Source organism: Coloeus monedula (genome assembly GCF_965178545.1).
Source record: "Coloeus monedula genome assembly, chromosome: 4".
In the NCBI taxonomy this organism is placed as follows: Eukaryota; Metazoa; Chordata; class Aves; order Passeriformes; family Corvidae; genus Coloeus; species Coloeus monedula.
In genome coordinates, this window is record NC_138784.1 from 28,641,029 (window position 1) to 28,668,264 (window position 27,236).

The 27,236-nt window shown below is 42.5% G+C and overlaps 1 protein-coding gene across 1 annotated transcript; it reads left to right on the forward strand.

Moving 5' to 3' along the window:
- Nucleotides 1–1,764: 1,764 nt before the first annotated feature.
- Nucleotides 1,765–26,973, forward strand: SLC5A8 (solute carrier family 5 member 8; the record flags this gene model as incomplete). Its single annotated transcript, XM_082279807.1, has 15 exons — nt 1,765–2,097; nt 4,173–4,238; nt 8,168–8,219; nt 9,703–9,770; nt 10,605–10,759; nt 12,149–12,289; nt 16,256–16,385; nt 17,857–17,945; nt 19,237–19,349; nt 20,641–20,708; nt 21,001–21,087; nt 22,123–22,316; nt 23,480–23,583; nt 25,252–25,337; nt 26,842–26,973. The coding sequence occupies 15 exons, from the start codon at nt 1,765–1,767 to the stop codon at nt 26,971–26,973; spliced, it is 1,818 nt and encodes a 605-aa protein (XP_082135933.1).
- Nucleotides 26,974–27,236: the final 263 nt, after the last annotated feature.

The window sequence follows — 27,236 nt, forward strand, 5'->3', positions numbered from 1 at the left end:
AGAGAGATGTTCCGTCATCTGTGCTTGGCTGTCAGGTGCCTGGTCATTTCTGTCTAAGATACAGAAGGCTGCTGAAAACCACGTCTCAAAATGGTCAGATACAGGCAGAGCACCTTGATCTAAACCCAGAGTACTTGCAGCAAAGACTACTTCCATCCTATCCAGCTGTGGATAAGAGCCAGAAGAGGCTGGGCAGGAACAAAACTTAATCTACCTTCTATGAAGGAAAACTGGGTAATTTTTAACCCCCAAGCTGGTTCTGACTTTTACTAGGTAATCACCTCCAGCATAGCACTTTGCCAATGCACAGTTCAAGATGGAAAGCTACTGTGCAAAGCTTCTGAACTCTGCTGCAAGGTGTGCTGTGTGTGGCTGTGCTGCTGTCAAGCCCATCTTGATCAACTTTGGCATCCTTTCGTCTTCATTCCCCATCTGGGGTTGCTAATATATGGCAAAGAGGCCAAATGTGGTATTTGCTGCGTTAATCCTGTGTGTACTGCTAGCTATAGGAACAGGCACATCTCCACCATTTGACATACATGGCCTTCAAATCCCATAGGTGTTTTTGATGTATTCCTCTCTGGGTAAGGTGTATGAATCTCCATTTGTCACACTCCTGTGCACTTTGACTCTTGAACCTGTGATTAGTTGAAGACTGTCAGTAAAACTTCCGTGAGCACAGTGCAAGTAGTAGGGCTTCCCTGTTACACAACTGCAGTGTTCAGCAACTCACCTTGGTGAATCTGATTCAGTGAGTTACCTTCCAGATTGCACAACCCATGGAAATGTATCTATTAAACGATATTTTCACCTCTGTCCTTTGGGGAGATGGTGGAATATGCTAATGAGCATGGGTGGGTTCCCCATCCTGTGTGAAATGTCTTCCCTCCAAAAGCTCTGGACCGGGGAAACCCAAGTTTGCGGTGTGACCGCGTTCAGGCAGGGCGGTGCCGTGGCGCCATCCCGCAGCCCGGAGGCGCGGGGCGGGCAGCCCGGGCCCAGGATCGCCGCCCCTTCTCGCTCCGCAGGGGCGCTCAGCGCCGCGGGGAGGAGCGGCCACCGGGACCGTATAAGGTCCGGCCGCCGTCCCGGCTCCGGCAGTCGCACCGCGGCTCCCGGCACGGCCCGCTCCCGGTCCCCGGGGACACGCGGCGGGGACCTGCGCGGAGCGCTCCGCAGCGCACCTGTCCCGGCGGGAACACCGCACCGCGCTGCGCCTGTCCCGGCGGGAACACCGCACCGCAGCGCACCTGTCCCGGCGGGAACAGCGCAGCGCAGCGCACCTGTCCCGGCGGGAACACCGCACCGCAGCGCACCTGTCCCGGCGGGAACACCGCACCGCGCTGCGCCTGTCCCGGCGGGAACACCGCAGCGCAGCGCACCTGTCCCGGCGGGGGACACCGCACCGCAGCGCACCTGTCCCGGCGGGAACACCGCACCGCGCTGCGCCTGTCCCGGCGGACACCGCACCGCAGCGCACCTGTCCCGGCGGGAACACCGCACCGCGCTGCGCCTGTCCCGGCGGACACCGCACCGCGCTGCGCCTGTGCCGGCGGCGGACACCGCACCCCACCTTTTTGCTTCTGTCCCGCTGGTGTCACCGCTCCGCACCTGCCCCAGTCCGCGCGGGGGACACCTCCCCGAGGGCCGTCCCCATCTGCTTCCTCCTGCTTAGGCCACCCCGTGCCAGCCCTGCGGGGGCAGCAGCAGCCCCTCTGATTTTGGGGAAGATCCTTGGTTCCAAGGGTGAGTTCTTCCAGTAGAATGGGCCGCTTCACTGTCTGGGACTATGTGGTCTTCGCAGCCATGCTGCTCATCTCAGCCATCATTGGTGTCTACTATGCCTTCGTGGGAGGGGGGCAGAAGACATCAAAGGACTTCCTCATGGCAGGCCGCAGCATGAGTGCGCTCCCGGTTGCACTCTCCCTCACTGCCAGTTTCATGTCAGCCGTCACGGTGCTGGGCACCCCTGCTGAGATCTATCGCTATGGTGCCATCTTCTGCATCTTTGCCATCACCTACGGCCTGGTGGTGCTATGCAGTGCCGAGATCTTCCTGCCCGTCTTCTACAAGCTGGGCATTACCAGCACCTATGAGGTAAGGTGGACTGGAAAGAATCTCTCCCCAGTTTTTAGGGAGCTGGGGGACTTCTTGTGCCTGCTTTCTACATGTCTGCTCTCTATTTTCTCTTCCCCCAGATTCCCTGCACTCTGGGCTGTCCTACATCACCACACTCCTGAGAGCAGGCTGTAACCCTCTCTGTCCCCAAGCCTGCCCACACTGTCTCTGCAGACAGGTGATGTTCAACCCTGCTGCCTTAGCTCAGGAGCTGTGTGTCATACTAGATTGGTTTCCTCACACCAGATAACTCAGTTCAGTAGGTGGATTAATCCTAATGCAGCTTGGATGGTGACATGTCATTAATCATCTGTAATTAATATGGCAAAACCAGAGCACAAAAGCATCTACTATAGGAACCAGAGTTCTCTTATCATATCACACTTTCTCCAGATTGGTTTGTTAAGCTTAGGTGCAACCACAAGTCCCCCTTTGGCAGAGTACATATTTGTGCTGTTCCTAGAGATTTTGAAGAGACTCCTTGTCACCTGAGGCTGTTTACACTACTGAATGTCTTCTCCATCATGACTAGACAAGGAGGTCAGCAAGTGCTCTGTGTCTGTAAAAGTTTTCTTACTTTCACCAGAGTAAGGCTGAGCTGGTCTTCAGCCCAGCATGTACATTAAAGCTATAGCCATCAGCACGCAGACATCTGGGGTAGTGGGACAGTCACAGGTAGAGTCTGGCAGTTTTGGGGCGGGGAAGCATCTGGTCAGTGCTTTCTTCTGATTCAGAATGTCCATGCAACCTGTTTATCTTCCTGCATGGAGATAGTTCCTAGCTGCAGATTTGGAAGCAAACTGCTCTTTTTGCAGAGGACTTTGGGAAAGGAGCATTGGTGCAGGTGAAAGTCCTTGACTGGCTACTTTGGTCTTTAGCACTTTATTACACTAAAGAGAGGAATTGCAGCACTGGAGGTTGAAAACAAGATTTCTGTCAGTACATTTAGATAAGAATTCACCAACAGAAATCTCTGGTGTCTTCCAGTGTATTTTAAACTACTAATCTTTGGACTGTCATGATGATACTTAAATAGGGTTCTTTTAAGTAAAGGCTTATGATCATGACTGGAAACTCACTGATTATCTCAGCGTTGAATCAGAGTAATGCACCTATAAAAGATACATCTTCTATTTGTGGACAGAGTTCAGATTTTTAACAACCTTTTTTGTCTGTCCAAGGGTTCAAGACTGCTTCCTTGTGTGGGCATGCTCACAGATCACATTTTAAATGCTCAGTTCGTGAGGGAGCACTTTGAGGTGCTTCAGTGTTTATCTGTGTTGATTGAACAGATTCATCAGGCAAATGAGATCTCTTTTGTACAACCACACACCAAGATGGTTTTAAGGACAGATGGTGGTAAGAAATCTGTTCTGCAGCATGACAAACTCACTTAGAGGTTGTGCTGTTCCAGGCTTGGTAGAAAAGTGACAGTTCCTGTTTCACAAAAGGCTAAAGGTTGACTTACCAGTAGAATATGGCAGGCTGCCTTGGGCAGTGCAGAAGGTGAGGTTAACATGGGAAGAAGCTGCTGACCACTGAAAATCTTCCCTCTCTCACAGCAGTTCAGATGGACACATATAATGGCAGAATTTCCAAACTGACTAAGACATAGGAATAGTTACAAAGTTTTCTTTTTCTCTCTGATTTCACAACACTAGTGGATTCTATTTTTTGGCTGACATGTCATTGTCAACTTTCAGGTTTCCCTGTGCAGAGTCAAGAGTTGGACTTGATGATTCTTGTGTATCTTTGTCCCTTTCAACTCAGCATATTTAATGATTCTGTGATAGTATGTCCTAGTCATAAATTCCCTTACATAGTGATTAGCTTATGTCTACTTCACTGGCTTGTGTGTTATTACCCAGTGGTGTGGTCTGTAAAGAAATATCAAACCAAGTTGAAAGAGATATCAAACAAGGGGACTCTAGGAGTTTTGGCCATTCATGAAAATGTAAAAACAACACTCTTCTCTTTCTGCATTGCTCATGATTTCATTCTAGTCGTATCAATAATGCCAAATTTCAGTATTTGTTTCTTCTTCTTTTTTGCAGTATTTAGAACTTCGATTTAATAAGTATCTCCGCCTTTGTGGAACGATCCTTTTCATAATACAAACGGCAAGTAAACTTCAAAGCTGTTCTATGGTCCTCGGGGCCACCGGAATTATTTGGTTGAGTGTAACTGGCTGTTTTCTCTGAGCAGCTGGTGAGGTTACCACAGTGCTTGGGTGGCTGGGAGCAGGAGAAACAAAGCTCTTTCTGCTCCACAGCAATGAGGTGGGGAGAGGATGCTGGGCTACCTGCCTCTTGAGTCTCCATGGGCACTGCTGAATACCCACAGCAGTCACTTGAATCAGCACCACGCCAAGAGGCGAGCGACCCTTCACTACAGGATAGCAGTGTGAAGAGCAGTCATTCGCTTGCCTACTGGAGAAAACCACAATGAGTTCAAAATGTCAATGTGCCCCAATCATCTGCAAGCATCAGTTTTCATCCTCTGGTGTGCAGATTCTCGAAGTCTGACTAATTCTCAAGGGTCAGTGAAAGGTGACAAAACAGGCTGTCAGGAGCTGTCATTTACTTACTGCACAAGGGTTTGCACCACCACCACCACCCCTGGAGAAACATTAGGTGTCTGCAAACTGATAAGTAGAAAATTACTGCCCTGGGGAATGTTAAACTAAACCAATCTCTGAAATTATTGTTGGTACAGTTTGCTATATCTGGCCCTTTCAAGGAGGCAGTACGGGGACCACAGCTTTTAAATGTCAGTGAGCATGTGTCAGATGCACCAGAACAAAAATGTGTTCTTTTCACAATTTTGAAGTGGACTTTTGGGGTAATTCCAAGTAAGGATGACTATGCAGTCAGAAAGCTTTTTAAGTTACATGCTTGTTTTTTGTCCATTTTTGTATTTTTTAAGGCACACCAGAAGTTACAGGGCAATCACACTTGCACCAGTAAGATGGTTCCCAATGCAGTGCTCATTACTTACTTGAGCAGTGCTGCTTAGCTGGCTTTTACAGATACACAAGCTCATGGTAAAAGTAGAGTGCTAGCATGTGTGAAACCTGACACTGTTTCACCAGCAAATATGAAGACATCACAGTTGCGTAAGTTAGAAAAGCTAAGCACAGTCTTTGCTTGCAAAGATGAGAAAAATAATTCTATGCAACTTCAATACATGCTCAAGGAAATTAACCAAAGATCTATATGTGTCTTTCTCTGCCAAGCACTTACAATTTAACTTGAATAAATTAAATAATAGTGAGGAAAGAAAACCTCCCAAATCTTAATGGTGCAATTTTAACTCTTCTGTTAATATTGGCATATACTTTAAAGAAGAAAAGGATATATAATAATACAACCAAAGGAAAACCTACTGAAGAAGCAGAAAGATTGTAGCAGTCCTATTTAAATTTACACAAAAATGCAGTCGGAGTCGTGACAAATTTTAATTTCTGATGTTTCAAAGCTTCTGGCACTTATGCTGTGTATGAGAAAGCCACAAGTTCTCAAGCTGAATCCCTTGAATTAACAGGCTTGAAGAGATACGAGTTTGACTGATGGACTATTAGAAGGAAAAAGAATTGGCTTGATGATTACATCCAAAGCATTGCAGTCAACAGCTAAATATTCTGATGGGAACCAGTAATGAGTTCCAGTATGTACTGGAACCAATACTGTTTAATACCTTCATTAATGACATAGATAGTGAGAATGAGTTCACTCTCAGCAAGTTTGTGGATGACACCATGCTCAGTGGTGCAGCTGATTTGCTAAAGTGAAGAGATGACATCCAGAGGAACTTTGACAGGCTTGAGGAATGGCCCCATAAAGTTCAACAAACCCATGTGCAAGGTCCTGCACATAGATTGGGGCAATTACAAATATCAGTACAGATTGAGGGATGAGCTGATTGGGAGCAGCCTTGCAGAGGAGAACTTGGAGATACCGGTGGATGAAAAATTTGACATGAGCCAGGAAGTCTGGTCACAGCCCAGAAAGCCAATTTTATCCTTCACCAAAGGAAGTGTTGCCATCAGGTTAAAGGAGGTGATTCTCTCTGTCTGCTCTACTCTTGTGAGACCCCACCTGAAGTACTGCATCTAGCTGTGGGGTCCTCAGCACAAGAAAGACATGGACCTCTGGGAGAGGGTCCAGAGGATGACCACAAAAATGGTCTGGGGTGTGGAACACCTCTCCTGTGAAGAAAGCCTGAGAAAGTTGGGATTAATTGTTCAACCTGGAGAAGAGAAGGCTGTGGAGAGACCTTATTTCAGCCTTTCAAAGGGGGCTTGTGAGAAAGGTGAAGAGAGACTTTTTACCTGTAGTGGCTGGACAAGGGATAATAGTTCTAAGCTGAAAGAGGGTAGATTTAGAGAGGTTATAAAGAAGAATTTTTTCGCAACAAAGGTAGCGGGATACTGGACCAGGTAGCCTGGAGAAGAAGTGCGATGGCCCCTCTCTGGAAGTGTTCAAAATCAGGCTGGATGGGGCTCTGAGCAATTTGATCTAGTGGAAGGTGTGCCTGTCCATGGCAGCGGTGCTGGCCTAGATAGTCTTTAAAGGACCATTTCCACACAAACCATTCTATGATTCTGTGTTTCAGCAGCACACGCTAACAGTCACTGTATGGACAGCAAGTCAAACATTGTCTGGGCTAGACAGGTGTCAGGAGCTGGCTGGGAAGTGATGCAGGTAGTTCTGAGGAGATACTTGACAGGGACTAGGCAGGACTGGCAGCTTTCTTGTCATACAAGCTATATATGAAAATCTAGAGAGGACTCATGGCACTGAGAGAAATAAGCATGCACACACAGTGGCAGGGAGTAGCACACAGGTAGGAATAACTATTTCCCCAATGTCTCCCCTATCCTTTCTGGCATGTGCTTGTAGCAGGTGTGCAGCAGGGGCTCAGGGCAATTAGGTTAGGCTGGGTGAAGCAGCTTCTCCATACTAATTTCCTCATAAAGCTAGAGAATTGCTCACTCCCATTACCTCTTGGCTCTGTTCCCAGCATAGCCACTGGCCATGTGGTAGAGCTCCACCTCGGGGACTGGATTTGATCTGCTCAAAAGCCATGGCAAGTAATTCAGTGGTTAGCAATCCTGCTCTGGTTTGCCACCTGTGCCTAGGGTGGACACTTGCAGGAAGGGCAGAAGCTGGTGAATCCTGGATGACATCTGATTCTGCTGTTTTTCCATGCCCAAATCCCATCCCTGTAAATCAGAAAGTCAGAATTCTGAGTCCAGCCATGGAAAACTGATGCATGTCAGCTCACGACCTATCAGTGATCTAGGTGCTTTGAATCAAGACCACTGACCTTCACAGAAGTCATCAGCACATTGCAGGCTGTATTCTCCTGACTCATGTCACAGCTGAACTTGTGGCAGTATTACCAGTGATAAAAAAGCAAACGGGACTTAAAACCATATACAAAGAAATTGTAGAGGATATCAGTGTATGAATCCCATTGTGCCCACAAAAGTAGATGGACTTAGCTCCTTGGTTTGTCTGTATCTTTACTGTGGTTGGGAATATAATCACATATGGCTTCATTTTACATGATGAAGGTTATATAATTCCTTGTAATGCTATCTGTAATGACTAACTAATGTAATATTTTGTGCTTTTAGTCACATGAATTATAGCTATATACTGAGAGGCATATTGATCTCAAGACTGAGGAAATGATAGTAATAGATTCCTTGACAAACCATGTGTAAACCTCATTGACTTCCTTTTGCTCTTGTTTCCTTTGCAGTTTTAAAGGAATAAAATAAGTTAATTATAAAAGTCAGGAAAAGATGAAGATGGATTTTTTATTTAAGAGTCCTTGGTATTTGTTTTAAGAACACTAGGCTGTGAGACTGCAGAGCTTATTAGCCTCAGACATTTGTCTTCTAACTGGAATTATTTGCCAACAGTTATGAACTAGGAAACATAGACTACATAGATACTTGAAAAGAAATCATGTCAGAAAGCTATCACCTTTCCAGGAATTTACATTTCTTTTGATCATTCCTTTTTTTCTCCCGTTCTAGACTTTATACACTGGCATTGTCATTTATGCTCCAGCTTTAGCACTAAATCAAGGTAAGATGAGTACACTGCAATTATATCCTCTACTGATATAATTTCTGCTGCATATAATACTGGTTTGGTGGGGTTTTTTTGGTAATGCAACACCTAAAAATATAGCTCAAGGGTTGACTGTGAAGTCTTTTAATGGGAACTCTGTAATCCTAGTCCCTTAATCCCTACCTGTAAGGAATTACAGAAGAGATTTATGGAAATACTGGCTCTCATTTACTCTACCTCTGATGCAATACCTGTAAATAATGGCTTATTCAGAGAAGTTGAGAAGACTTAAGTAAATTTTGAAGGCAATACAGGCACTAAAGACAAATTTAATTCCCCTGGTTAAGTGCTGTTCTTCAAGATGAGAGCAAGGCAAAAGTTCTGTAAATATGATTTTGGGCTGCCTGGAATGGTTTAATGTGGTCTGTCCTTTTTCCAGGAAAACCAAATCAACAGCAAAGAGATTGTTAAGATGTTTATTGTGATATTTACAAAGTTAAATATTTCCATTTTCTACTTCACAATGACTCTTTGATTTGAAAATGAGCCACATTGATTTCTAAAAGGGCAAAAGCTTTTATATGGAGCCAAATTAAACTTTTAATCTGACACCATTAATTTGTTCATTTGGCAAGAAAAGGGAATAACAAAATGCAAATAAAAAATGAATCATTTTGGCTAGAATCAAGTCACAGTTTTTTTCCTCAGAGAATGTTTTTTTTTGCCCTGTTCATTGAACAAAAAGGAAGAAAAACCCCAAAACTCTCTGTACTGGTTTCCTCCAGTGTGTAAGTCCCACAGGTTTTGTGTGTTTGATATTTATATTTGCCTTGCAAATACCTACTAAACCAAGCTATGACTTAGCTGGCTCCTAATTAGAATAACTCATGTTTTTTACTAGTTTTGTTTCAGTGTTTCTCATTAGCCTGAGCTGTCTGTCGGGGAGCCCCCTCATGCCCTGCCTGGCAGCAGGTGAGCATGCCTAACTGGGGCAGTGACAGCGTGTCTGGCAGAAACATATGATCCTTGAGAGAAGGAAGAATAAAAGAAAGGCTTTTACTCTGACACATTTCTTCCAGACAATGCTTGAACAACCTTGTCTCTGTGCAGAACCCCCATTCTGTTTACTTGCTTATATCCGTGCCCAAGGGCTGGGTAGCAACTACACAGGTGTTTCAAGGAAGGACATGCATTTAAAAACCATCCTGAGCTGGGACATATTGGATGTGTTGTTCAGCAGCACTCACATTAAAGGCAAATAGCTTCCTAGATCCTGAAATAAATCTCAACTTTTTAGCAGTGTCCAAATCTGTAACAACTGTTTCAGTTTTAGAACTGGTTATGATGAATCCCTCGGTTTAGACATACGAAACTTTTCATTGCTGTTTATACCTCCTACTTTTGCATTTAACTTATTTCTAGCTTTTTTCAATAATTGACCTTCAATGTTTTGTCCCCAATGCCTCATTCACACTGATGCCATTTCCCTCTCTTTCAGTCACTGGCTTTGACTTGTGGGGTGCAGTGGTGGCAACTGGCGTGGTCTGCACATTCTACTGCACACTGGTATGTGGGCCCCTACCTGAGAAAAATCTGTTCCTTTCACCACTCACATCAAATATGGAATTTATTAAAAGTAGCCTAATAATCAGGCTACTCCATGGAATTACATTTTACAGGTGTAGCTAGAGGACCATATGCATAGGCAGCCACTATGCAACTCTAATCTTTTCTGTTATGTTACATTCAAACTTCTGTTGTTGCTGAAAGAATAGCAAAAAAGGTAGATTTCCCTTTCTAAAAATCCTCCTGTGATTTTTCTTCTGATCTAGTAGGGTTTTGCTGTGCAATTTTTCAAACACCTTCTCAATGCAATTGTAACAGTCTTGTGTGTTATTGAATGGAGACACTGAAAATAGCGTGCCACATGAACAGATTGGTCTTTAATTCAGTGTTAATTGAGCAAGTGTCTAGAAACGATGAAAAGGAACCTCAGTGACAAATTTATTTGTCTGTGTTGGACTAAATCATGTTTATTTTTATTCAGATAAATGGTATACCTTCTGGAGTTAGTGGTACTGTATATAGGTAAGATGAGCACTGTCTGAAAATTTATCTTTTGAAACAAATTTCTGAATAAGGTTATGTGGCACAGGAAATACTGGATTAAACTATGTGTATAGCCAAAGTAAATTCTAGAGCACTTCAAAAAAGGGCCAGGATGTCCTGAGTAGGTTCCAGAGTGCAATTCTTAAAGACGCGAGTACAGAATTAGTTCTATTAAAGAAGAAGATGAAATTCATCTGTTATGCACAATTCAGATGGTAATGTTTCTGTTAGTTGAGAGTGCAAAGCAAGAGTGCTGCTGCTTGTACCTGATACATGCTTTTGCTCTTGCAGGGTGGTCTGAAGGCAGTGGTGTGGACAGATGTTTTCCAGGTTGGAATCATGGTTGCTGGATTTTCATCTGTGATTATACGAGCTGTGGTGGTTCAGGAGGGAATTGGACGCATTGTAAATGATTCCTACCATGGAGGAAGATTAAATTTCTGGGAGTGAGTTTGTACTTGCAGAGGATGTGCCTCTCTCTTCCTACAAATAGAGCTCATGTGACTGACAGTGAAATTAAACTGCTACTGAAGGAGGAGGAAGGCAGAAGTTGTGACCCAGTTTATGTATATTTTTAAACAAGCTTACCTAGTTTTAGGGATATTTTTTAGGTTTTACACCATGCAAAATCCTGGAAAGAGAAAAACGTTTTTACTTTGTCAAGTAGGTGTTTTAAGGATACATTTGGGATTCCACTGAAAGAGAACAGTGAATAGGAGAGGACAGTTGTATTTATAATTACAATTTGCAAACAGCTGATTTGGCATTTCAGCGACTGGACCAAAACAAATGGGAAAATAATAGTTTTTGCCTAACCTGAAAAAGAGAAATGTTCTTCTTTTCCTCGAAAGAAAAAAGTAGTTTTAACAGTAATTTAGCCTCCCTTATTGTAAGTAGTCATAGCCTAAAAGTATCACTTTACAAATTCAAGAATATTCAGTCTGACTATGTTGAATCAAGGACCATTTTAAGTAAAAAAGTTATTGTACCTTTGATGAATATAAGATTCTTCTGAGAACCTTCACCCAGTGGTATTAGTGAAAGTTTAGTATGACAAGTATTGTGATTTGTCCTTTGTCTGTCAAGTCACAATATTAATCAGGTTGTTCTGTAAAATTCTTCACCAAATTCTTCAGTAAGTAATTTATCTGTGGGTATTTTTTTCTTCTTGTGAACTGTAATTTATTTCAATCTGTTTGGCTCATTTGCAGTGATTGTACTGCATTGATTCTTCTCCCAATCACAGAGTTCACGGATGGAAAAAGAAATGGAATAAAGGCATGTAATATGTGAAATAATACTACAATATTCACCAAGATGAATATAATTTAAATTAGTGGCTTAAAAATAATAATTGTTTATGGCCACCTAAAATCTGCTATTTACTTAGAGCTAAACCAGCAAAATGTTTTATAGAGGCTCTGTCCACAAAGGCTGGGATTGTAAACACACCTTTATACTGGTGTTAGACTGATGTCCCTCTAGATAAGCAGCCATATTACACTTTTTACTGCAGCATCATTTCATCACAACCATCACAGGCATCATACAACTTTACATAAGACTGTAGTCTATAGGCAAATAAATCTCTCCAACTTCACCTTTGGACAGTGCAGAGTGTTTCATTGGCTCAGGATATCAACTCTTGAGTTTTAAAATTTGCTTTCTGTGACTTCACGTAAAGTTAGAGTAACTTAATGTCCAAAATCTGGCCAAATTGAGAAAGTCTGTATGAGAACAAGCACAGAGAAATCATTTCTTCTAAGCATAAAGGTTAAAAGGTTAAAAAGACTTTCATATTCTGAATTTGTTTTCTCTTTTTCCTCTCATTGTAGCTTTAATCCCAATCCTTTGCAAAGGCACACCTTCTGGACGATTGTTATAGGTGGGACTTTCACATGGACTGGCATATACGGGGTTAACCAGTCTCAAGTCCAGAGATACATTGCTTGCAAAAACAGATTCCACGCAAAACTGTAAGTCTGTCTGAAGTAACTGTCTGAATTTAGCAGTGGCTGTTCCTTGTAAGAGATATTTTTTTAGAAGAAATGTAGGGGTATTTTGTCTATATAAATTGCATTTATAAAGGGTAACAACTTTTGCCTTCTTTTTTGTGGACCAGGTAGAAGAAATTTGTATCTGTATAAGTACTGGTATATGAATTACATGTGATTGCTGTACCACTGAACTTTGTGCCTGAATGTTTCACTGTGCCAGTATTCTCACACAGAAATAGCTGCAATAAGTTTATGTGCAACCTAAAGACCAAATATTATAGTACTTGTGCTGAAGTCTTATCAAGACAGTATCTTGAATTGCTGCTCTACTAAACCTAAATCATTGTGTGGGGATTTCGCATAAGGAAGGACTAAAAAAATTTTCCCTAACAATGAATATCGGTGTGAGAAAATCCAGAAATGCCTTATTCAGTGATAAAATTGCTGAGGAATAGTGTATTTTGTGTTCATAATAATCATGACATATTTTTTGAGGAATTAACTGTGGAATCTGGCAGAGGGTTCTGTTTTCCTTGAATGTCAGCATTTCTGATGAGCCTTTACTCTAGAATGGAGTATATTTACTAGCTCTATTATCTTACCTTTATCTTTAGCATCATTCCGTTAGTTCACAGCTCAAGATTTAAGAATTACTAGTGATCTCACAAAGTTCATTTATAGAAGAAATATACAAGCACACATCATAACCATAGTCCTTATACATTCTGTCATTCTATGGTACAGTGACACACAGAGAAGAAGCATTATGAAGGCTTTCACTTCATAAAGTTAGCAAAATACCCACAAAATTACACACCATTTACAACTGAAATATTTTGGTTATATCAGTAAAGGAAATCTGCTTTTCAGCCATTTGTGCTGCAGACAAGAATGAACTGATGCTCATTATTAGGCACATCCCCAGCCTTCCCTGCCACACCACATTGCTTCTCTGCAGTCTCTGGTACGTGGCTGGGTTCTAGGTTCTCAGCACTGCAGAGGCAGGAGGCACATCCCACACGTGTAACTCTCCCTGGAATAATTGCGTATAGGAGAACAGACGCGTACATTGTGCCAGATTTGTGTGCCAGTCAGGCTGTTCTTCCCAGCACCTGCTCCACTTAGGGCTGTGCCCCTCTCTTGCATCCTTCCTACCCTCTTTGCAAGCAGAGACACCTCCAGAGAGTCCCAGAAGCAGAATGTGACCAAAAGGAATCTGACACCATGGCAGCCTCAGGGTAGATTTTCTGAGCTGTTGCAGCAGCTTTGGCCAGGGCTGGAAGCTATCTGGTTTTGTAGAAGGTGGCATGGAATTTATAGCTCTCATGTTAGTGATTGTGGAGCCTTAATCAGTAGAGCCCTGTCCTGTTGTCATGGGTGGTTGGACTCCGCTGCATCCTGCTTGTGCCTCACTTGTGCAAGATATTTCCTCTGCATGGAGAAATCATTTTGCATAATAGTTGCAGCTTGTCACAACTATAAACACTGCTATTCTGTGATGACTATCTAGTTTATTTGCAAATGTAATTAAACACATCTGGCAGGTCATGTCGTTGGCCTGTACCTCTTATTGCCATTTAATCTGTACACAGAAATGCAAAATGTCATCAGATCAAAGTAATAGGGCTTTGTACCCCCATGCCATTTACTGTAAGCCTTTTTAAGACAGCACAGTAACATATCAGAGCTCAGAAAATTATTCCTTCACAGATCCCAACTTGCAGGTTTTGGGAAGGCCTTTAACAGTGGCATAAGAACAGGAATTTTCTCAGGCTTTGGGAAAGTATTTCACCCCATTCAAGAAACACCAGTAGGTAGGAGCACATTCTGTCATCTTCAAACAATCACTAGGCAAATTGAACATAATGTTTATATCTGAATGATAAGAGGCACTCAGAGCAGGAGAGCTACACTGTCAGAAAAATATGGGATACCAACATGTTTTTCTCTACTTCCCTTTCAAGGTCATCAGCTGGCATATTTCAGTGCTAAGGTCTTAGAGCCAGACTGAAACAAACAGTTGAAAACAAGCCTTCTGCAGTCACAATGCCTACTTCACCCAAACTCCACCCCATGTTACTCATGCAGAATTAGTGGAAACACCTTCCTCTGACAGTGCTACATTTTTTGTTCTCCAGTGCTTAGTCACAGGGTGTACCATGAGCTGGGATGTAAATCAGAACGAAAAAAACCAGCGCTCTGTCAAGCACTGATGCAGTTCAGCAACAAGAATTGCTTGAAAATAAGACAATTAATTTTGCTTCCATGTGTTCTCTTGACTTTCTAATCTTTACTACAGGCTCTAGGCTAATTATTCTATTACATCTGTTGAAAAAGTTGGATTGATTTTACTCATTGGTTAAATTTTGTGCTAAATCAGTTTCTGGGTGTTGTATATCAGCATAGATTATGCCAGTGCAGGAACAGCTTCAGCTAAATGGATGCAAGACATCCAATCAATATATAAGCATCTATGAGAAGACGACTGCTTCGTTTTTACTAAATTAGAGAGAAATTTAAAGTGCTCTTGGTTCTATGTTTAGACCACCCCTAATTGCAAATACAAGGCAAAAATGCAGAGTTTCCCCTACTATGTGTAAATCAGCTTTTATTTATATAGGTCTTTTTTTAAGAGTTTGCATTGTGCTTGCCAATAACTTTTCTATTGTATAAAACTGATAGTTCAGTGAGTTAATCCACATTATGCCTTTCTGAAAATGTCCATTTCAATGTCTAACAAGGCCTATAAAGTTAGGTCTACTTCTTCATTAATCCTGCTGGTCTGCTACAGAAATACAAAGGCTGTTGCCCCTTAACTTCCTGGGAACCAAAAGCACTAGAAGGCCTCCTGAAGCATTGCAAGCATGGATATATTTGCACAGAAACCAAAGGTCCTCTCAGAGGAAGTCTTACCAATTGGCACAGGTCCAGCGTATGTGATCTGTCAGGAAGTTATATCACTATCAGTGATACACAGATAACCAGGAGGCAACTGCTGGAAAGGAACACTGTTTTTCAAGGTCTAGCTCCCAATGGGTATGTTTGCTTGAGCTGACCACTGTAGGTGAGAAGAACTTTGTAACCCTGGAGATACCAAGAATTTTGTGACATCACATCAAGAGCTTAGAAACGTTTGAGAAAATCAGAGACTTAGATCTCTTAACAAAAGCCCTCGCTGAGCAAGGAGAACAATGTGTTTTTTACTGCCAGTAGAAGCTGCCTGTTGTGTGGCAAAGGCATCATTAATGCCTGGCGAAAACACATTTCTGGTCTCACCATTAGCTGAAGCTGAAGCTCACATCAGGACGTGGGGAGGTGATGGAGTTTCTGGTACTAAAGGGGAAGCCTTGACCTTGCTGATAAATCCCTGCTCTCTGGAAGTGGCAGCCAGAGGCAGCTCCAGACCAGGTACCAGTTTCTCATTGCTGATTCCCACAGAGATTGTCTCAGGAGGAAATGGGAGATTTGTAGCTTTACAAGGGCAACTCCAGCATTGTGTAAGCATGATACTACAGCTCCAGAGGCAAAGGAATGCTGGTGCTATCAGGTACTCCACACTTGGATCTGGGGCACCCTGCCTTACAAATCTGCTTGGGGCTTGTCAAGGGGTGTGGCATGGGGGAAAGAGCATCCTCTGACCTGCTGCCTGCAATATACAACTTGTACACATAATGAAATGTGGGGATTGCTCCCACCATCTCCATTGTCAGGGGACAAGTGCTCAGACTGTGACACCAAAACCAGAAGTGACATTTGTACATTTAGAAATGTGGTATCTCTCCAGGTGAAATGCTGGGAGTCGTACGGTGACTCCCTTGCCATCAGGCAGTCACTGACTAGGGGGTCTCCTCAGTGCAGGCACGGTCACTTTCTTGCTTGGCCCTGGCAGGGTCCTTCTGTGGGATGTTGAGCTGTAACATGGTGTTTCCATGTGTGTTGGTGCAGGTCCCTCTACATCAACCTGGTGGGACTCTGGGCGATCCTGGTCTGTGCCACGCTGTGTGGGCTGGCCCTCTACTCCATCTACAAAGACTGTGACCCATGGACGGCCAATCAGGTGTCAGCACTCGACCAGGTAGGGTCCCACATTCCGGGGGAAGGTGGTGAGAAGGTATCCTTCCTATAATAACCAGACAAACGCTGTTCAAGAGTCAGGGGGTTGGAAGTAGTGACATGCTGGAGTCCTGTGCCAGGCTGAGACCACAGTGTGAGGGAATAACCTGGAGAAAGCAGCAGACCCATCCTTGGCACTGTTTAATCTCTGCATTTCCCAGCCATCCTGGAGCTGCAAGTCTCTCAGCACTTGGTAAGGTGAGCAGCAAGGAGAGCTGCAATGTGGAGAGTGCTCAGTCCACCCACCCCTGCAAATGTGTGGGTTTTTCACCCAAAATTGTTTCAGGAGGGCCAGCATTGTACGAAACTGCTTTGAAGAGAAGTGAGGGGAAGAGAGCAGCAGTGCCCTTGTGAGTGACTGTGGGGTCTGGTGAGCTGCTTTGTGCCATCTAAATTCCTCTGGGCTGATGAAGGCAAAATCCTTTTCAGATTAAAAACATACTTGTTCCCAAAGCACACACCTGGAGGAAGGCTCTCAGCAGGCAGTTCTTTGCTAGTGATGGTGACTCCTTCCCTCCTTTGGAGGAGAGATGGGCAATCAAACTGTGCTGCAGAGAAACCACCTCACCACGATGGTGACCTCTCCCTAAATAGACCTTGAGCAGTATGTTTACCTGAGGAACAAGAGTTCTGGCAGCCCATAGACTGGCCAGAGTCAGGGCCCAAGGCAATCAAATGAGTTTTATTTGTATGTTTAAGCCTAAGATAATCACAGGCTCTGAATAGTGCTCCAATGGACAGTAGCTGGAAAGCCAGGAGAAGAACACAGACAATGGAGGATCTGAGGCAGGACCACTTGGTCTTTAAGGGTAGAATAAAATAAGAGCCAAGGTGGAAACCGGAAGGAAATTAAATTGCTCCTGTCAGTCAAATTCCTTTGGTAGAAGCTGAAAGCAAGATACTAAAAATATCAACTTGTCTGTGGAAAAAAAAAAAGGTTCATAGGAAGAAAATCTTAAAATTCCTCTCTCTTTCCAGCACTCAGCTCTTGCAAATGTCAAAAAATAGCACACAGTTTCCAATAAGGAAATTGATCTCAGGTACCAATATCTGAGGTTATTGGACTGTATAAAAACCCCTTTTTGTGGAGTCAACAGCAGAAAAAGCATCTGTGGCACCCAACCTCCCCAAGAGAATGATGTACAGTACAGACTACCTGGTGCCCAGCCCTAGCTTCCTATACCATTGTCACTGGACAGCAAGGTCCTGATGGCATGGCACCCCAGCTATGGGTCTCAACAGACTCTCTGTATCTCTAGTGGGCATTTAAGGATTGGTTTTCTCTGTAGAAAACCAATAAATAGAGCAAGACAGGACATTAAAAATTAGATCAGCTGGACAGAATGCCAGTGAGAAGGCTGTAAAAAACCGATACGGTGATAAAATGAAAAATTAGGGCAAGATGGTAATATTTCTTAATCTGAATTTTTCAGCTAATGCCATACCTAGTGCTGGATATCCTGCATGATTTTCCAGGAGTGCCAGGGCTTTTTGTGGCTAGTGCCTACAGCGGGACATTAAGGTAATTTAATAATCTAAAATAATAAACTACTATCTTTTTTTTTACCTTTTTTTGTTGGAGCTAAAGTTGCATTTATACTAAAACTTGTGTACTTGTTTCTTTGTCTAGCTAATTTCTATTCTTTAAAAAAAGCACTATAACCTCTATGATGATGCAGCTTAAAAATCCATAGTTTCCCAGATATGGGTCCTAGGACACAAAGCTGTTTGGAGTTCCCTACTAAAAACATGAAGAAACAGCTAGCCACATGTGATGTAAAAAACACTAACAGATCCTTCTCTGTGCTTTTAGAGCCCCTCTGCTATAGGAATTTTTGAGTATTATAAATGGGTGGTTACACCAAATAGCTACAGTTGGAGAAATTTCCTATTGCTCATCTTTAATTTTCCAGTTTCTAAGCTGCATAATTTCAAAGCCATTCCTCACCCCTGATCTTTAGAGACTTCTTTACAAGAGTTCCTGAGCCTCCAGTTGTCTTGAATTAATCCGATGAAACAACAATCACTATATATCACTATATATTATTACTAAAGGAGACAGATTGATACCCTTCTGTCCCATACTGGGGAGTGTTTTGTTCAGCTTTCCCAAGGAGTATCTTTAAGGAACATTATCTCTCTCAAGGAAGGCTCTGAACAATAGTAAGCAGATAGAAATTAAGAAACTTATGAATGTGACAACAGAATAAGGTTTTTTTTGTTCTGAATACTCGTAGCTACGTAAATAAAGGGAAAAGCCAAAATACTTGTTTTCACATGCTGAAGAAAAGCTGGTGGCTTGCAAGAGCAAGGTACACATGGACAAAGGATCACCTGGTTTGTGCCTTAGGAGTGCTGGTTTCTCTGACCCCACAGGGAGTTCAGTTTGGACTAGATGCCTAATTTTTAGGTGACCATAATTAGATTATCTGAATCCTCCTCTGAGAGTGCATTAAAAGTAATTAGTGATGTGGGAATTTTACCTACCCAGATATATACTGTAGGTCATTTGTGAAGGTATCATTTATACCAGTAGTGTTTACAACCTAGCCACATGTAATAGATATTTCTATTCAGTTCTCAGGCCCAGCCCAACTTTTCATCAGTGTGTGCCTTGTCTTCACCAAGAATAATTATTTTAAACAATTTTTCTAAGCTGTTAAGTGCATCACCTGGAATAATAAGTTATTTCAACCAATGCAGCCGTTGCATTAGTTTTCTGACACTGTTCTAGACAGTGGCAGTTTCTCTGTGCCAGTAACCTGTTATCTATTATAAGATATAAAAAATTGTATAAATCTTGCCTTCTGTAGTACGGTGTCCTCCAGCATCAATGCTCTGGCTGCTGTGACTGTTGAAGACCTCATTAAGCCCTACTTCAAATCGCTCTCTGAAAAGAAGCTGTCATGGATTTCCATGGGGATGAGTATGTCTGGAAAACATTTTTTCTGCTTTTATTATGAAGCAAGGGCTCGATTCAGGTCTTGCTTATGACAGTGTATGTCAGGAGTAAGTCATTCACACCAGTGGGACTATGTTGGTACAACATTTTGGGGACACAAGATCAGCTGAGTAGGTTTTACACAAATGGGGGACAAGTGAGTTTAAGGAAAAAAAGGAAACTATCCTGTTTGATCTTTAATAAGGAAAGATGCACTGCATCTGTGTGATTCGCAATTCTACAAAGCCAAATATCTGACTTAAACACCTTCTATTTTTCTTTCGCCTGTCAAAAATGAGAAGCAAAGGAAGCTGTTCTGTAACAAATTTTTTGAATTGATATGCAAGCTCTAGCATTGCGTCCCAAAAATACTCCAGAGAACAAGAAATTTCACATCTTCTCTGACATACTCACAGATTGTCACTCTGTTTAGCTCTTCTGCTTAATGTAACTCAAAAGAGAATCAGAACTAGGCTGAGCAGATGGTTTAAATCTGTGAAGTGCAATTGCCATGTCTGCCACTTGTACTGTCTGTGACCAGCTGCAGGTGTAGCCCAAGAAAGTGTTTGTAGTAAACATGGGAATACCTCAGTCCCAACATGGTGTCATGGCCCATACCAGTAAGCACAGCAGACTGGTGGGAGGGTAACAAGTATTAAATATTTTCACCCAAGAGAAGTTTCTTAAACATTGCAAACAATGCTTATGCCAAAATTGTTATTTGTCATATCATGAGTTGCCTGACACATTGCAATGATCAGTGAGATTAACCTGTTGCTAGAGCAGTGAAACTCATCAGGGGCGGAGGTGAAAAAACAAGTAAGCCAGTGTTACAGCTCCTGGAAAGAGATACTATGTCTTGGTGACCTGGGATGTTCTCTGTCACTGTGCCAGCTCCCAGTGATCTGCATTTACTCCTTTCCTCCTCAGACTTTAGACTGAGAAGTGAAAATTGTTCCCTCAAAATAAGGACAAGGACACAGGAGATTAGTTGAGAAATATGAACAATAAGTGGGTTATTGCCACTATGACTAATCCATATGGCTGACATTTATTAACTAATCTTTAGTAATACACAGAAAGAGGATTTTGTCAAGTTCACATGGTCTCTTCTTAATGTAAATATAAACCTGACCTTTTGGCCAATTCAGGCTCTCTTAGAAAAACCTCAGGTGTTAGCACATTTATTTGGGAGATGCTGGAGCCATGGAAACTTTTCCATTAGTGATTTTCAAACTTTGGCAGATTTACACATTGTTCTGCCTTTCACACACAGGCCTGTTTTATGGTGGAGTCTGCATTGCTATGGCTGCACTGGCATCTCTTCTGGGAGCCTTGTTGCAGGTAGGTGTCAGACAGCTTTTTCAAGCCCATGTTGAATGACCCAGAATAAATTATGTAAGAAAATAATTGCTGGATACCATTATGAGATTAGTTTTTATTCTTTTTTGGCTACTGATGTGAAACTGCCCATGGCTCAGCCTGTTTTAAGCATCCATATATCAAATCCTGGCAGCTGAGTACACACCACTTTAAAAAGTCTCATAATTTCTTTCTCAACATCTTCTCTTATGCCACTTTGGAGGCTTTACCTTCCTTGCACAGCATCTGATAGCAGACTTTCTTCCTTCCTCAGGCAGCGCTCAGCATTTTTGGCATGGTTGGTGGTCCCCTTTTAGGACTGTTTGCCTTGGGAATCCTCTGCTCCTTTGCAAATGGAATTGTAAGTAGAAATTTAAAGACCTGTTCATCCAAAATTTATTGATAATTTTGGGCATCTCCTTCCCCCTTTTCCACCAATAATTTGATGTTGGGCATCAAGGGAGATGTCTTTGATACTTTCCATGAGGGCATTTCCCCTTGCTCCCTTTCTTCCTTATCCCAAGGAAATGGCAAACAGAGCTGTATAGGAACTTGAATTTTCATCCCATGAAGAGATTTACATGTCCAGACGGGGGAAAATAATCTGAATAAAAATGAAACTTTGACAAGGATTTCTTAAAACCGGTTTTGGAAGCAGGGACAACGCATCTTGAGATATAGCTGAACAACCAGTAGGCTCAGAGAATGCTGGCCTGTCTGAGCAAAAGGGAGTCAAGCCAGGAAAATGGGGTCTAAGCACTTGCAGACCAAACTGGGGTATTCTCAGAGTGCTTCAGTATTGTAAGATTTTCATTCCAGAGGAAAAAACTTTTCCATCAAAAAAAGGATTTGACAAACTTTGTTAATATGGTCCATGGGTTAGTCTGGCAGGATTACTAAATAGTAATTCTGCCAGGTTTACTAATCACTGATCTTCACCTCTTTACAGTTGCATATTTTATATATATATACTAAAGTAAAAAAATAAAAAATTTACTAGCTGTCAGCCAAAACCCCACTTACCCCTGATGTAGGAGAGACTTTTTGCTAAAACAAGTCACATGAGGAAATTGAAAAAGTGCTTCTGTGTTTGTTCAAGGAGGGCCTCAAATAAAGCAGGATTTTCCCATATACCATGCAGGCCAAAGTTATCCTTTGATTGTAAAGATCTACCGGCCAAATAAAAAGAGGTATGCTCGGGACCTGTGAGGAAACATTGTATTTCCCCAAAGGGAAATGAAGTAAACTCCCCAGCACTTCCCAACTGTATATTTCATTTCTGCTATGGAAACTACAGGTTAGATTATCTTGACTATTTCTTACTCATCTAGCTGTTGTTTCTTTCAGATATCTTTTGCTTTTCGTGTAGATTCAAGTTTCACTTTTTGTTTTGCAGGGGGCGTTTGTGGGTCTTGTCAGTGGCTTCACTATTTCACTTTGGGTTGGAATTGGATCTCAGATTTATCCTCCACTTCCAGAGAGGACCAAGCCACTCTATCTCTCGACTGCAGGCTGTAATATATCCTCAGGAAATATAACATCAACAGAAATTCCATTAACAACGGTTTTCAGCACACCAGGTGCAGAAAGGTATATGAGTTCATCAGGTGCAGTTCAACAAAGCATGTGGGTTTTTTAAAGCAACACAAACATCTGTATTTGGTTTATTATAACTATCCTTTTCTGGTTTACCTACCACACTGTTGGAGATGCAGCAGTTTTCCTATTGGACTAAAGTTTGTCTGAGTTACCCCAGAACAGAAGTCAAAGTGAATCTTCTTATTGATCTGAAAAGCTTCAGTTCAATATTTGAGTTCAAAGGCTTGGGCATGCCTTGCTGTGGACCACAGTTTTAAACAAAGATATCATTTATAGTTACTGGGTTAACTTCCACAGTCTGTCACGTGAATTAAAGTAGTTGGCAGTTAAAGGGCAAAATGCCAGTTACCAGCTCTACCTACAGCAACTTGTCTGTGCAGAATAGTTCTATTCAGTACATTCAGAATGGGCACAATATAAGGGATTTCCTCTGCTCTGCAACTACGAAATGTCTTACTCTGGATGATCATAAATAAGTTTAACAGTTATGAATGACAGTATAGGAAACAGCAGGAACAGGAAAAAACTGAAAAAACATATTTCTAGGGTTTCCAAATCCTTACACCTTAGAGCATTGTACAATCAAGAGATACCCTGACACACACCTGGGTGCCCAACATCCGGTTTCATATACCACACCTCTCACATGAGCCCTCCAGCATTGCTCCTGGCTGTGGGGAAGCACCTGTTGACACAGAGCACAGTCAGGAAGAACAAAATAAGGTGTGAAGACAGTTGCTCTATTGTTTCTGGCTGTTTAGAGCTGTGTGGGGTTGATTTCCTGGTTGGGTTTTTTTGTGTCCCTTCCTTTAAATAACATCACCCTTGCCAAAGGAACTAATCCCTTCATCTAGCTAACTGGAGTGTTCGGCTGTGCACTAGATTCATAGCAGAGACAGGACTGTCCTGTTTTACCTGCTCTGTCTCATGCATTGCCTCACTGTACTGACTAGCCTCGTCTCTTACAAAGGAACCTGTTCTGCAAATTTTGGAACAAATTTTCACTGCATGTGTTATTGTATGGAGGTAGCTCAAGATTACCAGGTCACTTGGTTGAAAAGTATCTCTGAATTTATACACTGTCTGGAAACAGACATTTTCAAGTTGTTTGGAACAAGAAAGGAGAGATTAACACTTTTTCTGCTTTATTTCAGGCCTGCCCTGGCAGACAACTGGTATTCTTTGTCTTATCTCTACTTCAGCACGCTTGGGACACTTGTCACAGTAGTTGTGGGAATAATTATCAGCCTCCTAACAGGTACTAGTCCTAGAGCTGTGATTGAATGTGTCTTAGATCTCTTTCAAACTAAGATGTCCTGAGAGCTGTCACTGCCACAGCAAATGCCAGTAACCTATTGCAAACCCTGTGTAAAGGTTACCATCCTAAATCTAATTTCCTCCCCTCAGTGCTTCTGCATCCCACTCCTGGTCTTTGCTCACAGCAAAAGTTACTGCAAGTCTCTAAGTAGAAAGAAGTTTCAGCAATGTCTGTCTTTCCTGTTATATTAGATGCCTGCAGGGGCTGGAGGTTTAAGAGCTGTCCCTGAACATGGCAACAACTCCAAGCAAGGATATACACCCATGCTTCCAGAGAACAAAAGCAGTTTTACTTTCAGTGAGTTCAGAGCACTCAAGGGCTGTTGCCTGCATCCAGAGTGTATGCTTTTCACCACATTCCTCAAGAACATGCCTAAGAGCTGCAGATCTTCTGCATGGCTATTTTAGCTTCCTTCTGTTTCCCAGTACTTCTGTGAAAAGGGAAAAAGCAGCATGCCATGGGTAAGAGTGGGGAATTCAGTTCCATCCCATGGCCTCACTACTCTTGCATCCAGGTCAGATGTAAAGTACACTTGTCATTCACCTCATGCATGGCAGAAACAGCAAAAAACCAGCTGTTGTCACAGCTTTACCTGGTATCCCCAGCCAGATTAATGTAACAGCCCTCATCTTTGAGGCTGTTAGATCTCAAATTTTTAGACTGATCCACAACCACTCCAGGACTATGAAACTCCAAACTCAGTAGACAAATTCACTTCCATTAATTTCCCTGTGCCTTACAACTAATAAGCACAAGTTACATTTCTGCTTTTCTACTCTTTTCCTTCTCAGTTTTTAGAAGATTTGCTCCCCACTTGCTTTCAAGCACATGCTCTTCCCACTGCTATAGTGATGCTTGTAGCCAAATTTTGCTTTTTAGCAGGTAGGGATCAGGTTACCTACAGGCCATAAAACAAAGCATGAAAACCAGACAACTCACTAAATCCAGATGAGAACTATTCAACCCAAGAAACAGAAGCACAAAAGAGTTAACCCAGCCACAGTGTCACCGTGCTTCTTGTGGAGCAAGATCCCATTTAAGCATCAGGTGGCAAGGAGAGCTAATTCCCAGCACCTGCATCTCTTTTGTTTCCCTCCCAAGAACAGGTTAACCTTCCATGCCTTAAAAATACCCAAACATCCCATTAACCCTCATCCCCCCACCTTGGGGGTGCCCTTAAGTAATTCACTATAAAAATTGCTGGTGAGGTTGGAGACAGGAGTCTTGCTGATGGGGAGCTGAGAACTGGAGCTCAGGGTTTAGAGCAGCACTTGGTGCCACAGCTCCTGGACTGGCAGAGTAGTCCTAGACATCATTATATGGGATTCATTTCTGGTGATTGCCAAATTCTTTTTTTTTTCCAAAATAGAAAATCTGAGGAGGGTCTAGGAAACTAAGAAATAGCTAAGGCATTTCAAATAGACTTTGAGGGATCATTTTATATATTGAGAGGTGCAGGATGAAGGAATGGTCCCTAAGGTCTGTGATTGCTTGAAGGCTTTTGCTGCATGACTCTGTCCTGCTTGCCTGGCCTAGTGCCCACAGCTGGAGTCTGACACATGGTTTGCACGTGTAAAGCTGGCTGACTAAAACCTGCTTGTTTTGTAGGAGGACTAAAGCAGAACACAGATCGTAAATTCCTGCTGACCAAGGAAGATTTCCTGTCCAACTTCTCACGGTCTGAAACTGAGCAAGTAAGTGTAATTGTGCATCTTTGATTTAAATCAGTCTTTCCTCCTGGGGGCAAAGGCAAACAAGTGTTCTGGCTTACTTTTTTCCAATCAGGATGAATAGCACCTGATACTGAATGATAGGACTACCTGCTTTAAGGCAGTACCAGAGCACAAGGCAGGTAGGAGTAAGGCAGCTGTCGTGGTCAAGGAAGCTCTGTTTTGCCACAGCTTAACTTCAGTCAACAACAGAGCAGCAAGTGAGAAAAGGGACAGTTTTCTCCATGTTTCTGCTAAAATACTCCCTAACTGGCCTCTGAGAAGTTCCCCCAAGGCACACTTTGGATTCAGCAAAGCTTCCTTTGTTTGTGAACATGCGTTCTCTAAGGTCTGAATTTGTTTGTAACTTTGGCTACTGTTTGAGAGAAAATACTTCTAGTCAGTGCATCTGTTTCCTAGCTCTCACCCTAACAAAAAAGAAAAGGGGAAACATTATTGGGTAATAACATCCCTTAGAAGGGAGAATACAGGGAAATTATGTTTTTTTATAATAAACTACAGATCACTTTTCAATCAATATCAGCTGAACATTTAAGCTCAGCTTTGTTAAGTGCTCTTCAAGTGCTGCAGTACAGGCAATAATCGTATCTTTAAGATGGTCGAGTTTGTAGAATGTTTTTCCTCGATACTGACAACTCTTTCTGGTATGGTCCTATGTATTTCATGTATGTTCTTCTGGGTAAGAACATCAGTGTGAAAGAAGGGATATTTTACCATAATATTGTAATGCTGTTTGTCGATGTCAGAACTGGAGATCAACTATCCAGTTACTATCATTCCCTGTCTTTAATGGGCCAACATCTGTTTCCACTGTCTGGGAATTTAATCCCTGAAGTCTTTTGAAAAAAACAAAACAGTCCACCACACACATGGAAGCTAATGTCCACAGCCATACTTATTTTATGCCTGGAGTCAGAAACAAATATCTGTCTCTTATATGGCTAAGAGCTGAATAACAAGTGGTTGGCATCACAAATAATGCAGAAAGTTGATGAGATAAAAAAATCAGGGCTAACTAAGCAACTTTCTGCACATGAAGAGCTCAACACCTCATTATATTTAACAGAAATGTGACATCAAAGCAATGATGCATGTTAATCTGCTCTTCCTGTCAAAGATGGGGCAAGGATAAAGGGTTGGGAGTCAATAGCTCAAAGACCTGGTGGTGACATATCACTAGACATGAAAACAGCAATTAGAACTTTGCACACCCAAAAGCACTTTAGACAATTTGCAGGACAAGAACATTTTGTGTGACAAGAACATCTTACACAATTAGTACCTTATGCAATAAAAACTTCCCATGCCCCTAGAAAAATACCTTCTACTGCAATGAGTAAGTATTTGTGCTCTGTTTTCCTGCAAGGCACCCTGCATGTCAGGCCTGACTCTGCTGGCCAAAGAGAGATCAAAGAGAGGAAGACTGTTTCTTCTGCTTCAAGCATGGCTTTTCTCTTTTGTTTTTTAGCCAGAGAAAGTGGAAGTGTTGAACTGGAAACCATTTACCATGGCAGACGAAGGAACTGACAACCCTGCCTTCAGCCACATTGAAATGGATGTTGCAAGTGATAAGAACAAAGTCAATGGCCTTCATATATGACACAAGGGCATGTCAGCCCACGAGGACGGTTTTGTTCATGTACAGCACTGTTGACATTCCTGGTCTGGGTCAGTTACCAGCTCTGCTGGGGTCATGGGCAGGCATCTGCTGAGCACTTCATGGTACTATTGCCCTTGCATGACCTTGACATTAGTCAAGAAAGGAATCAGGTTTTTCTTGCACTTCCTCACTTTCTCACTCTGGTTCTTGGTGACAGAGCCTAAAGCAATGTTTCTATGTGAAATATTTGCCTGATATTCTTG